Consider the following 15,457-nt stretch of genomic DNA (forward strand, 5'->3'; position numbering starts at 1 on the left):
GATAAGTATGATAATAATAATCATAATAATAATAATAATAATAAAAGAAATATAGCAAGGATACAATTTGGCAAAACAATTATTATATCATATTTTTTTCTGGTAGATCAAACATTTTAAACATAATTGTGAATATGCAAATTGTGGTAGTGAGTATGCAGACAATGTTGTGTTTATATGTATAAATATGTCATATGATATACACACATAACAGACTACAAAATCTGACCTGATATAAAATATGATGTTCAGGCACTTTCATGTAAATGTTATACTAACAATTCCAATTATCAATGCCCATGTCCAGAGGTAGAGAGAAAATAAATCTGGTGGATTTAATGCTTGGTTCCAAGGTATTATTATTCATATGTATTGTAATATTCTACAAGATACAAACTTTCAAGCTTACGGTGAACAGAATTAGTGCATGTGTTATGTTTTGTGTAGCAAGCTCTAGGCAACAAATCTAGTGACAAGTGAGTGATGTCTGTAGTGTTCTAAATATACACTGGCATGTTAGAGATGTAGATTATGTATTGTACTATACATTGTGTGCAGAACCACAGAGAAGGAGTTAAGAAAGGATTTGTGTACATGCACTTTACTTTTTATTGTGTAATACATGTCACTCATGAAAGGTATTTTGTGATATCACTTGAAAAAGAATACACCTTGCTGCTATTTTATGTTATTAGAATTAAGTTTCTGATCCCTCTGTAAACAAGCTCAGCCTAACCTGTGGTGCTTTTACATAGTGGCAGAGCTCTTTGTATTACTGTATATACTAAGCTTTCTACTGCTCATCATCTGTGAAGTAAGATTTGTAATTTTGCAGGTTGTAAGGTTTTAAGGCAATGTGTACCAGTTGTATGTGTATGGGCACTTCAGTGTCCCACCTTTCCTCAAATCTCCTGGTTGTCACTTGACTGAGCCCAGTAAGTTGGAATGACAAGGCAGGAATCATCTCCTGAAAGATGAGTATCTTACACATAGCAACCATACATCATACACAATACTGATACCTGTATATGTATGTATATATATATATATATATATATATATATATATATATATATATATATTATATAATTTCTCTTGCATTAGCTTTTGTAATACACCCAGCTTTTTGTGTGCAGTCAGTTTTACTGAAGCATATAAAAAATAAACTATATTAAGACTCTATACGATAGTTATTATTTCACATCTTGAAAGTTATATATGGCAAACAAACATTGGTTCTAGCTCATAAACTGAAGAGCTGATGATTTTGCCATTATGAGTCCAAATTGCGATAGCTAAAGTGTTGAAGTGTTTATATTCCTCTGCAGAGTGAAGAAATTAAAGGAGACGTTGGTTGCAGTGCAACAGCTGGATAAGAACATGAGCAGCCTGAGATCATGGCTGGGTCACATTGAATCCGAGCTGTCCAAGCCCATCGTGTATGAAACCAGTGATTCTGAAGAGATACAAAGGAAACTAAATGAGCAGCAGGTAAACCCTAAATAAATATGGTACATCACTCCTACCTGTAACAGGAGTGAAAGCGTGAAACGGTAAATAGCATTGGCAGCACATCATGGGAGGTCCAAGTGCACAAGCGCCCTTGGCTGTCAATGCTCCACCAATGGAACTAAGAAAATCAGCTCAGTGGCCTGCAATCAAACAGGTATGTTACCATAGGCACGCTGGGTAAATGGATGAGAGGAACACTAATATGTTAAAACGCATGGTGTATGAGACTGATGAAACGGTACATTCCTCATTTCTCTCCTACATTTGTTATATTTTTCTATGCTTTTTTTTTGCTGTTAAAAAGAAGATTTCCTCCAGAAATCCTTGAGGAAAGATAATTCCACAAACAAACAGAATGCCTTAAATAAAATCTGATCACAAAAGATTTCTTAGCTGAGATTGGCTTTTAAGCTGTCTGGTGTGTCCCTTCGCTACTGCTGGCAGTGTGTTGCCAGGCAATGTCTGCCTGTCATAATCTTCCCTGGTGACATAATTTAAGACAGTGGAATCCCAGATTTAGGATAGGGTTTCAGAAAGTCTTGGGTAGACAGAAACAGACCACGATCTCAAAATGCAAGATTATGTCTTACTGTGGGAAGGTCTGATTAACAGGATCCAGTACAGTAACATTAGACTAAGGTTACAGGATACTTAGGGGCATATTCAATTGTCCGCGTTACTTTTGCGAGTAACGCGGATCTGCAAGAAATACTCCTCCAGACAAGTGTACATGCACCTGCATCAGTCGGGATAACGTGAACATGTCCTTACTGTACTCGGTCTACTCTTGCCCGGTCTGTCCCTCCCCTGTTCGACCTCTCTAATCCTAAGAAGTCGTAAATGTAAGATGCAATATAATCTGCATATGCACGAATGGATATGCATTTTTGGTGCGCATACACAGTACGGAAATTCATATTTTGCACAAATAATACAGATATATGTCCAAATCTGCATGAGCCCCAGTATGTTTGCAAGTTTAAATCAGAAATGGAATCAGTTATTATTAGCTAGCAATTAAACAGTTTAATTTACATACAATTGTTCTTTCTACTAAAAAATTGATCTTATATCTGTCCATACTGTCCAACTGCATCATTTATATGATTGCATTCTCCAGTATAACACAGTCCATTAGGGTTTACCTGCCACACTTTCTCAGAGCATAGGTAATAATTTTGCTCATATTGCACCAAGAAAGCAATGGCCTGTCATGATGGTTACTACACGATTTTTAACATATTTTATATTATTATGTTAAGCTCTAATACTGTACAGAAATTAGTGTTATGTATGGCAATTTGAGTGTCTTGTATGTCCAGTTTAGATGCACTAATGGCATGTACAGTATAATTATGATGATTCTGCAGGATTAATAGTAATTATTGTTGTTATTGTTATTATTGCTATTTGAGGAATGTATTATTTAGAATTGTTTATTTACAATTTGAATAAGAATTTTGAACTTTTTTCCCCACAGATACTACCTGTAACAGAATATTGCAGTATAGAACACATTTTCAGAAATTTAATCCAGAATTCGCAATCTGTCATGTTATAGTGGACAGTTTAGCTTGTAACACAGATGACTTGTGACAATAGTCATTATGCACTAAATGGATATTGGCCTGCGATAGTGCTTGTCTATTTTTTTTTTAAACGTCCTCACACAGCCTTGATGATTATGACTTCGCTTACTAAACATTGGCCACAGTCCACACTGAGTTGTGTTGACTGGCGACTCTGAAGGACAGTGCTTGACAAGTCCTAACATGTCGTTAAACACTTTAGATTGAATTACAGCCTCAAACTTTATGTTTAGGTAATTATGTATCAAAACATTTGGAAGGACAATTTAGTCATTAACATAACGAAAAGCCACTGTTATGAGAAGATTATGATTTTAGGGCCTGATTCACTAAGGAACGTAACTACAGATACGTGGCATATTTTAAAATTGCTCTGCACATGCCCAGAACCGGACAATACGCCCGTGAACGCAAAAACTTTAAGACTACATTTTCAGGGTGGAACAGGGAAGTAAATGGACATATGCATGTAGTCAATGTACAGTAAGGTTGTGCTAAGCTCGAACGTACGCTGCAGTGTCTGATTCAAGCTTTGGCCATCACTTAGGTACGTGTTTTTCTGTCGCATCACTTGCACCAACTACAGGTCAGGTGTAAGTGCCGTGCGATAGTGATGACGGCTGTGTATGTATGCTAGAACATGTGTTTGCAATCGGCAGCAGCTGTAAAAATGCATTTACTGTACAGTAGACATTACTAATATCCTAGTTAATATATTTTATGGTGGGGGGGACATTTTCTTTAGTGACCATATTATTGACAGGTTACATTAATTGAATCCCTTTTTTTTCAGAGTGTTTTGCTGGGACTTTATATTCCACATATGTATTGGACATATCATGCAGTGTCCTGTCTGTCAGAGCAGAGTGTACCTAGACCTGATTCAACAAGAGGCGTTAATTAAGATCCACTCTTTGTTGATTAGGGAAGGCAGTATGGCCGAATTATGTGTGTTTTAAGAAAATGCAACTTGCGTTAGTTTTTTGTCCCTTAATGAATCAGGTCCTTATTATTTTAATGACACATTAGTTACAACATGTTTTCTTCTCTGCATCTTATTGGACTTGTTTTCCTCTGGCAGTAACATACAGGTGTTATTATCCTTTTATGGCTGTAATATAATTATATTTAAAAAAAATCCAATATCATGTGCATATATTTCAATTAAATTGATTGGCTTACCCAGGTTTACAGTCTTGTTTATGCTATGGTAGTATGCGAGTAAAATCAACCCAATGCAAGATAAAATATCGCACCCATGGGCCTTGATACCTAGAAAATGAAAAAAATGTATTGTGTTCCATTGTGTCAATGTTAGGATATATATTACAGGAGCTGCAGAGAGACATAGAGAAACACAGTACGGGGGTTGCATCGGTTCTGAATCTCTGTGAAGTTCTCCTTCACGACTGTGATGCATGTGCCAATGACACGGAGTGTGATTCCATCCAGCAGGCCACTCGCAGTCTAGACCGCAGGTGGAGGAATATCTGTGCCATGTCTATGGAGAGGAGACTCAAGTGAGTTTTATAGCATTCTGGCCAAGGCTAAAAAAAAGGCTAAAAGACCCTGGTGTAGCATAAAAATCACGTTCACTTACCGCAACCAGATTCACATATTAGCAAGCAATGAGTTAAAAGGATCAAAGTCCTTAATTTAGCTGTTTTGACAATGCAATTCAATGGATGTAATGTAAATGATAAAATACTTAGAGGTCCTTAACCATGTAATGACACAGGGCCATTTTGGTTACTACCTATCCTATTGAACTGTACAGCAAAGTGAATCAATATTTCAAACTAATTTTTTCTTATTTATTTAATTGTTTACTGATAACCAGTTCAAAAACACCAATCGGTGTGTTTGAAATATAGATGTACTTGCCAGTGAGTCAGTTGTGGGTGATAAGTGAAAGGTCGAGCATTGTCTCTTAGGTCGTTTTTCATATTTACCAAATGTTCTAATTACATTGCCCTTAAGATACTGCATGTTCCTGAGGTTACGTGACAGTGTTTTGGATGTTCTGTGTATGTGTTAGTTTACATGCTGGTTGTGTGAATAGACTTTTCAGACTGATAAATGTGGGCCTTATTACTGGATTACTAAAAAAACTGACCTCTTATTCATTCAAATCAGATTTCTCTTCTGAAAATGTTAACTTCATTACACTAGTCTGATCACGACTGCTGTTATTTGTTATATATTGTCTGCTGTACCTTATATATCACATATGAGCAAATAAAATGAAAACCAAGCAACTCCTTCCTTTTACTGTCAGAGTATGAAAAACACAAAGAGAAAACCAATATTGCCTCTTAAATTACTAATATGTCATGCTTACTGTTAGAGGCTTTTGTTTTTTCGGTTTTCACTGGCACATGTTTTAAATAATGTCATCAAATGGGTCGAGGTTGGAATACACCCCACACCCCAATATAGAGGTCCGGCAGTACCTCCTTTAATAAAAGAAGCATAGGAAGGTGTGAAAGTGCCTCTATGACTATACAACACATGCCAGATAGTCGTTCCTAATATCTGGAGCTGAGAATCTTAGTACCAGAGTGGGTATAATGGTACGATCTAATATATATCTAATGTAGAGCAGTGTGACTCCTATTAGTTCACACTGCATGTTGAGCACTGTGGAGAATGGGCAGGATGTAGCTGTGAGTAAACAGTGTATTACACTAGCATACCTGCCTCATTCATTCACCATGTTCAGCGAGCTCCAGCATGTTTATAATGTTCTTTTGTTCAGTCATGTGTGTGCAGTTTCAGCTAGAAAGCAGCTGGTTTAATCCAGTAGAAGCAGTTGTACGTCTATCAAGTATAAATGTCATGACCTGGCTGTCCGCCACAGCTTATTTATTAATGCCACAGCTGTTACTTGTAAATCATTCAGTAGCAGACATCAGCCGGTGCTAGGTTTTGACCAGGTAAGGACCTTTAGTACACACCAAGCAGGGTGTCACTGTAACAAAGATCTCTGCCTCTACCCATAGAATTGATGAAACCTGGAGACTTTGGCAGAAATTCCTGGATGACTTCTCACGATTTGAAGATTGGCTAAGGATTTCTGAAAGGACAGCTGCCTTCCCCAGTTCTTCCGGTGTGCTCTATACAGTGGCGAAAGAAGAGCTGAAAAAATTTGAGGTCATTTTTAAAAAAACATTTTGAGTATGATATTATTGTGTAGAAAATTCTGCACTAAAATCTGAATTCTGTTCGGTTTATCAAATGAAAGTATGTAACACTGAACACATTATTTATCAATTTCTAAAACATGAGCATTTTGTTCTCCAAAAGAGGGAACACTTTCTTGCAGGAAATTACCTACTTCCCGGGTGGCATCAGGTTATTGGTCTTTAGAAATAATTTACAAGCAAAATATTTGAGAAATACAAAAAAACCCACTCTGTATCATTGTGCTATGAACAATGAAGAACATTCCCGGCAGTCAGTGACTCCTCTCCATTGTTTTACTAAATGTTTTCCGCTTTCCTCAGTTTCACTTTCTCTACTTTTCCCCCCAAACAATTAAATTGTTTTCCCATAAATGCAGTTTTCCTTGAAATTAAAGGGTGAGGATGACTGCAGTCGCTAAACTATGGTTCATGGCTCAAAAAGTAAGATAGAGATATTGCTCTATGGTAGAACTATTCTGTACACACAGTTAAAAAAGTTATATTAACACAAAGTTCACACTCAGTGCTGAATATATATCAATGGCACAGTAGCTATGGGACCCCTTTCCATCCAGTAGACATATCCCTGCGTCACAATGCATCGACATAGCCTTGACTCTTTCCACACCTATTATACGTCACAGCAATGATATTAAACCTATTCCCCACAATATTTTATAATCTGTGTATTCAGCATGTACAGATTAATAAAAGCGCTAGGCATCATAAAGAAATGTCATATATTACCATAAGTTTCAATTGAGTAGACCACTTATTTTTCCCAAATTTCCCAAATTATAAAAACACCTGGGCTCAATATAGGTCATATACCCCAAAGGTCAGTCCTGTTACAGAGCATGACATAAACAGTGTTCTTGCCAGTTGTATTATACCACAAATAGTTAGTTGTGCATTTTCCCATGTAAATTAATGACTCTACAGCTTAGGCCGCACCAATTGATCTTTCTCATTTCCTCAGCTATACAGGAAAAGATGCAAATGTTAGCATCTTAATATTGACCAAAGGTAACTGGTCTTTAAAAGAGCAAGTAAAGCACTATAATATATGTCAGAAACTGTGTACGTCTGAGCTAAATAAGATAACTGGAGTGTTTATACTGTAAGAAACTTGTCTTTATGATCACCCCGTCTCAGGCTCTCTGCTCTCATCCGTCTTGCTTCCTGCATGCACCAAGCTTCGAGCACTGCTTGATAGGTGTATAAACTTGAATAAGAGCTTGTTTTATTGTTGCTCCCATGCATGACATGACATCAGTCTGCCTATACTCTGCCTATACTCTGCACTTGAATATGCTCCTCAATCCACAATAATCATACAATGCTATCTTTCACTCATATGCAGCAGGTTGTCATGTTAGGAGGGAAGTACTTCTGTAACCTAGCATGTATAGTGACTGCTTGTTGGACTTGCTCTGTGTGAACTGTGAATTGGTTTATTCATACAGAAGGTCTAGGATATTGCAGTAACTCAGTAACTGTAGTCTTTGATGTTTGACCTGCATCAATTGCCTGCATTTAGACCTGCACCAGATCCCATTAGGACACTGCACAATATTGAAATTTAGAGTTTACTGGTAATTTTAAGAGAGAACGGTTTATCTAGACTTGTCCAAAGTAGTGACATGTTAATTTAGACTTGACCAAAGCATTGAACTGTTTTGTTTAGTTTGTCCCAGCTGTTCCTTAAGAGTTTTGGGTTACAGATAGGCATGACTGTAACAAGACAGCTGTCTGAGGCAACATATTTTTGCGAAAGGGGTCGCTAATGAAATATAATGTAGTGGACTGTATAAAGGTTTAATTTCCTTGTTGCCTTAGTATGGTATTGCTTTAACACTGCACGTGTCCAACTAGAAAAGTACAGGATTCATGAAAGCTCAATCTGACAGGATAAAGGGGGGACCTTTCTCTCCTGTCACCTCAGTGCGATTCAGATCTAAAATTGTGGCGTGGAGAGTCTTCAGAGCATGATTACTCTTGTATGTGAGGGGACAGCGTTCCCTCTTCACATCAGTCTGTCACGGTTCTGATGGTTGAGGTCTTGTAAACACTGTACTTTTCTAGCTAGAAAATTGCAGCATTGAAGAGCGCCCATGTGATACAGCTGTAGTTGAAATGATTTGTCTTTATTTAGGTTATGTAGTTCTAATAATGATTGAACTGACAGCATTTAGGGCTAGATTTACTAAGCTGCGGGTTTGAAAAAGTGGAGATGTTGCCTATAGCAACCAATCAGATTCTAGCTGTCATTTTGTAGAAAGTATTAAATAAATGAAAGCTAGAATCTGATTGGTTGCTATAGGCAACATCTCCACTTTTTCAAACCCACATCTTAGTAAGTCTAGCCCTTAACCTTTTTCAGTGTACACCAGACCAGGCTGCTGAATAATTATGCCCCCTCTTGTTACAGGTTTATAATTTTCCACACAAATCTGTAGTTTATATTCATTTTTATTAATATATATTAAGCCAACATTATTGCTTAGGAAACACAACCAGCCACTGAATAATTGGACAGCTTCACTTTAAAACAATGAAAACACAAGAGCACGTTTGTGTTTGTTACATTTCCATCAGTCACTGTGATATGAGTCATTTGGAAATGTAATACATGCTTGTAACACAGCTGACACTCTCCCAGCTGCTTCTATAGAAGCACCTGTTCCTTTTCATACTTCCCCATACTGCAGTGACAGCTGATATAAAGTAAAGAAGTTATACTTTATTTTACATGTACTGAATGTGTTAGTGATGATACATTATTTAATGGGTGAGTCAATAAAACAGTATCTTGTTTTTGACACTGATCATATTGAATCTGGATGTGAAGATATTGCAGTGAGCAAGTCAGTGCTAAGGCATTTTCTGAAATGAGATATCGGTGATTGTGTAATTGTAATAATATGCATATGTTAAGCCCCACACAGCCTGATCAGATTATTTCATACCTCTCAAAGTACTAAAAGAACAAATGATAAAGTTACCAGTCATTTTCAGACATTTATTTTTTACATAATTTGATTGCAGCAGATTGCAGGAATATTTATCAATACATTCAGCTAACAGTGTGGACTAATGAGCAACTTTTACTCCAGTTATTTTAGTTTTGCATACAATATCAAATGTGATACAAGTGTGATTTTCAGTGATTGTGATACAATTTGAGGCTGCGATCTATTTGGTTTTCAGTAAACACAGCAGAGCCTCTAGATCACTGGTCAGGAAACTTTTTCACGTTTTACCCCCAAATATATTTAGATACGCAGACGTTACCCCCTTGATTTGAAAGGAAGGATATCATATATTTTTAATTACTGGAATTCAAAATTTTATTGAATCTATTCAAAATTTCTTTGAAAGCTTCAACTTCAAAACTTCAGGTTTTGGAGAAATGATGTTGCTTCATTTTTGATACGAGTGCATCAATATTGGGGCATATTGATGTCAGAGCAATTTGGATACAGTCTTCAGCATCCAATCGATTTCTCTGCTTTGTTTTTATGTTCGTTAGGGTGGAAAATCCTTGTCCACAAAGGTAGGTTGTTGCAAAAGGCAGCAACTTTTTGACTGCCTCCTTATGTGCAATTTTGAATGCCTTTGTAGCTGTTAACATCCAAAAATATGACAGATCTGCTTTGTTTTCAAATGCAATACATGCTTCAAGAATTGCCTCTGCCAACCCTTGAGGCTCTTCTGGTACAACAGCAATTTCACATTTAAAGGGATCTACAATCCAACTGACAGCATGTGAATCGGCAGCATTACCCCCATTTTTACCCCATTTGGGGTAATTTACCCCTGTTCCCTGACCACTGCTCTAGATAAACTATTATCAGGATGTTAAAAACTGGTCAAACCCACAGTTGTGTCAGTCCATTAATGACTAATTCAAACTTGCTTACCTCATTCTTAGCAGGGTTGGTTGCATTGTAGGTGAAAGGGCACATTTACCCTGACTAGCTTCATAGGGGTCCCATAAGACAAAATGTCCCCTACTTACTATCTTAGTCCATATCCGTGAACTTGCATTTAATATATTTTAGATTTTTTTTTTCTCATTTTAGGCACTTTGATTTAATTTTATACTGGTATCTTATTAAAGCTGCCTGCTAGGAACCCCAAATTTTCAACTTAAATTCCTCAAATGTCTAAACACTCATGTTCACTTCCACACCATCCTACATTCTTTCTCATTTCAACAAAGCAGGACTTAGGGGTAAATGTATCGAGGTGAGAGTTTTTCGGTGGGTTTGAAAAACCAATCAGATTCTAGCTATCATTTATTTAGTACATTCTACAAAATGATAGCTAGAATGTGATTGGTTGCTATAGGCAACATCTCCAATTTTCAAACCCACCAGAAAACTTTCACATTAATACATTTACCCCTTAAGTGTACATCTGGGGGAAAAAACTCTGTCCCACCGTCATTATAAGTGTACAAACCTTTGTTTTTAGGCTTTCCAAAGACAAGTTCATGAGAGTCTAACTCAGCTGGAGCTTATAAATAAACAATATCGGCGCCTGGCTCGGGAAAACCGTACTGACTCTGCATGTAAGCTAAAGCAGATGGTCCATGAAGGAAACCAGCGGTGGGACAACTTGCAGAAGAGAGTCACTTCCATTCTCAGGAGATTGAAGGTTTGTTTGATATAATTGCCTTCCATTACTGAACAAATGCAAGAACCTGAGTTACTAATATATCTCTCAGGGCGACATTCAGTTTAGCACCAGTGCTAGATGTGCAGTAGTCACTGATATGAAATTGAATATACAATGTAGCAAACACTGCTCATTAATTTAATTCTATTAAACATGATTGTCCAGTGTAATTACTTTATGTTGCACCTGAAGTGTGTACTTCTAGCCTTAGCCGTAAGCATATATAATACCATAACAAGCATTAGAAATGACGGTAAAACAAATAACAGTAATCAAATAACAGTAATCATTTTACCATTCATTGGAATTATGTCCCTTCCGAAGTTGGAGTTATACATTTATCAAATTTGTAAAGTAAAATAATAAATAATACATGCTATGGACATAGTGTAGTTCTAGTCTTTATACACACCCTCCTACCAACTAGCACATATGTAAATCATACTCTAAAATGTACATTTTACTACAAAGTCTAAAGAAATCAGGACCAAAACCTTTAATTGTGCACCCACCTTTCTTCAGCTTCTTAAATGACAAATATTTAACTCCTGCAAGTTTTGCAACAGTGTAAAAAATTAACAAAGCTCTGTAGCTTTTAAAGCCTGCAGCAGAATACAATATCCTCTCTTCCCCAAAGCTCTCCCAGGAGTGGAATAGATTGAAAAGGTGTTCAGTATGATATTAGCATGGCAAGCTGCTCTCTGTTCCTTCCCTGCTAGCTCCCTGCTCGATGGCAGTGCTTCAATCTTACTGGTGTAGACCAATGATATGGGGTAAGCGGGTGGCAGGTAACATGCTGGCCATTTTTGTTTTGCTAGTGTGCCATTGTTCTGGGACACCAAAAGTAGCAATATACAGAATCCATTGCATATCTGACAACTAGGGGACCATAAAGACTAATGATTCAATCCAGACCAACAGGTTGCACACCTCTGTCCTAGGATGTACATACATGATTAACAAGCTAGGGGGAAATGCAAGCAGAAAGTCAATAAATTAAAGTTATATGTAGGTGAAAACCCTGATTAAAGACACCTGTAATAGTTAGTGATCACTAATTTATAACCAGGCATGATAAGTGTATCTGCAGAAGTCTTCCATAAATATATAAATATAGTTAGCAATTTAAAAAATCCAAATAAATGTTTTGATGATCCTCATCGCTTCTGGATTACTTCTTTAAAGCACTTTATTGGCCAGCGAGAAGAATTTGAGACAGCACGTGACAGCATCCTGGTGTGGCTCACAGAAATGGACCTCCAATTAACAAACATTGAGCATTTCTCTGAATGTGATGTACAGGCAAAAATTAAACAGCTCAAGGTAAGCAACCAGTTATCAGGGAAAAGCACAGGATTTCTGGCAGAAGATGTGCAGATCTAGAAGCTGTTGTGGAATATAACCATAGATAGAAATTATTACAGGCACATACACAGTATTTTAATGAGTTATATTCTAACAATACTTTATGTCACATAACACATCAATAGATAATAAGCGAGTATCACATAAGTAATACTCAGACATGTATAAATGCTACACAAAAAAAAGCAATATAAAGTAGTGGTCATAAATAGTACTGCAACTTATTTTCGTTATTGGGGGATTGCAAGCGTCTGTAATTCTTATTAAACACAATCAGTTATATTATTGATCTATCAGTTAAGTGTATTGTTTATTGTATGAATTAAGCATAACATTGCTGTGTATTGCAGAAACATGTAGCATAAATGCCATTATACTTGTTTTGTATTATGTTAACAGCTAAAGTGGGACACGTATTGGGAAATACACTTTTTCCTAACAAAGTAAATTTTTAATATGAGACTATAATATGTGTCATAAAGTAACTTGTCTTGAGTGAACAATAAGTAATATATAATTAGACAATAAAGTTTTATGTTTTTTTTAAAAACAATAGTTTACTGTAACAGACTAAAGAGCAGGAAGACAGTGGGATGAGTAACAAGAGAGGGATGAGAAGGTGGAAACATTGCTTTGTAGACAGATCTGAAAATGGTAATACATTAGAAACCTCTTTCTTTTCATCGGATCCTTGGTCCTGATTCTTTAAGGATCTTAACTTAAGAAACTTCTTATTTCAGTCTCCTTGACAAAATCATGTTACAATGCAAGGTTGCAAATTTTTTTCATGTAGCACACAAATATCAACTTTAAATTTCAGAGTACAAATAAGCTACCAAGTATTTGTGTGCTACATGAAAAAACAGTCAGTATTTAACTTATGTGCAAAACAGAAAACTAGTTTGCACCCCTTGCATTGTAACATGGTTTTGTCCAGGAGACTGAAATAAGAAGTTTCTTAAGATAAGATCCTTAATGAATCAGTCCCCTTGTCAGCACACAGGAGCTGTTCTTTAGTTAAGGAATGTTCAAATCCTTGAAAAAAACTGTTCAAGAAAAAATATTCTTACAAGGTTATATATGCAATATTCTGTCGTTCCCTTAGGCCTTCCAGCAAGAGATAGCATTAAACAACAATAAGATTGATCAAATTATTACTCAAGGGGAACAACTTATAGAAAAAAGTGAGCCTCTTGATGCGGCTGTTATTGAAGAAGAGCTGGATGAACTCCGGAGGTATTGCCTGGAGGTCTTTGGTCGTGTTGAACGATATTACAAGAAGCTCATCCGTCTTCCGGTATGTGTGCCTTCATTATCTAGAAAAAATGAGTCCTGCGCTGAGCTAGTTAGGGGTAATAGAAATGAAATTCACAGCAGCTATAATAAATGAGGGGTTGTTGCCAAACCCTTTAAAAGGAAAATAGTCAAAACCACATAATAGCGCTAAAAATGTGATTACTTGAAAAAATAATCTACTTGCTCACTATGATAGAAATATTAAATTGAAACTGGGAATGGTAAATTCGATCATTTATTAATACAGATTAATAAGATTCCACAGATAGTGGATATTCATTGTAACTTATTGACCTATACTATGACCATTTATGAAGGTAATAGAACACTGATACCTAACAAGTTTTTTTTCAATAACTGGATTCAATTATTTTTGATGCGTTGAATCATTGGACAATTCTGATTTTATTTATTGAGACCGGTTTCTTTTGTACTTGTTATTACTCGAGTTTTTATGTATCTGTGTAAGTTTATAAACCTGTATTAATAAATGATCGGGTTTACCATTCCCAGTTTCAATTAAATATTTCTGCCACAGTGAGCCAGTGGATTATTTTTTCAAGTAATCACATTTTTAGCGCTGTTATGTGGTTTTGACTATTTGCCTTCATTATCTGTACAACTTCTACTTGGACTATAATGGTTAAAGTCTAAAACCACTGAAGTATCGGGGTATATATTAATTTTTCAGGATAAGCTTTGCCAAAAATAATGTCAAAATCTATTTTTTACTGAACTCTGAGAATTTTCATTGTATGTGTTGGTAGAATAGGTATTTTGGAAGCCTTGGCACACATTGTGCAGGATTATAAATGCACTCTGGTAAATTTAGAAATGAGATTAGTAGGATTATTTCCAAGATATTTTGTATTATAAGATTGTTGGTTACCTAAAATGAGTGCAACTAAATATATAATGACAGTGTTTGGAAATATGCTTAGTTTGCCTTATTAGAGAACCTTTGAAAGATAGTTGCTATTTTGTAAATTTAGTAACCAAACCAGTTAATATATGTAGTGATACACAAGTTACTAAAGTGGGTTATATGGTGGAGGATACCAAATTGGTTGGTACCCTCCACCATGTCAGTTGCTGCATAATAAACCAAATTACTACTTTACTGAAGTACATCAATTGGTGCCTGTCAAACCTAAACTAAAACCCTTAAATTAAAACTAGAGTGATAGTCTTTAAATGCTTAACTTTTCCATGACCCTTTCCTTACACACTGCTGATTATGTCTAGTTGACCGATGATGAGCATGACTTCTCTGACCGAGAAGTGGATGGAGATGAAACAGCAGATCTGTCTGATCTACAATGGCACATGAAGAGTACTGGTGGAATTCTTTCACCTCTACCCTCATCAAACCACTCATTGTCACTAATTGTTCCAATGAGGAGTGAAAGATCAGGTCGGGACACTCCTGCAAGCGTGGACTCTATCCCTCTGGAATGGGATCACGACTATGATCTCAGTCGGGACTTAGAAACAGCAGTTTCTCAAGCACTACACTCTGATGAAGAAGAAGATGAACATGACAAAAATTATTTCCTTCAAGGAGCAGTTGGTCTAACCGGTAATAATATTTTTTTCAGCAATATTTGTAAGATAAGAAAAAGTGCAGAGTCATATGAATGTTGGCTAGATGTAGTTGCAATTAGACCTTAGTTAAATTTGTTGCATTATTAAAAGGTCTTTAAATCCAAAATCCAAGTTGAAATGTCTATCTATCTATCTATCTATCTATCTATCTATCTATCTATCTTATGTATAAAAAATATCATTCCTTGTCAAAACGTATTATATTTGAAACTGTATGAATCT

General features: G+C 36.2%; 1 protein-coding gene across 2 annotated transcripts in view; it reads left to right on the forward strand.

Moving 5' to 3' along the window:
• Positions 1-15,457, forward strand: part of SYNE1 (spectrin repeat containing nuclear envelope protein 1) — a 334,503-nt gene that overhangs the window by 289,078 nt on the left and 29,968 nt on the right. For both annotated transcript variants that reach the window (XM_075203581.1, XM_075203580.1), the window contains 7 exons: positions 1,329-1,491; positions 4,434-4,621; positions 6,104-6,254; positions 10,766-10,948; positions 12,155-12,292; positions 13,440-13,631; positions 14,876-15,209. In XM_075203581.1, coding sequence (XP_075059682.1) covers positions 1,329-1,491; positions 4,434-4,621; positions 6,104-6,254; positions 10,766-10,948; positions 12,155-12,292; positions 13,440-13,631; positions 14,876-15,209 — 1,349 coding nt within the window. The remainder of the gene's footprint in view (positions 1-1,328; positions 1,492-4,433; positions 4,622-6,103; positions 6,255-10,765; positions 10,949-12,154; positions 12,293-13,439; positions 13,632-14,875; positions 15,210-15,457) is intronic.

This window comes from Mixophyes fleayi, chromosome 3 (assembly GCF_038048845.1).
Source record: "Mixophyes fleayi isolate aMixFle1 chromosome 3, aMixFle1.hap1, whole genome shotgun sequence".
NCBI lineage: Eukaryota > Metazoa > Chordata > Amphibia > Anura > Limnodynastidae > Mixophyes > Mixophyes fleayi.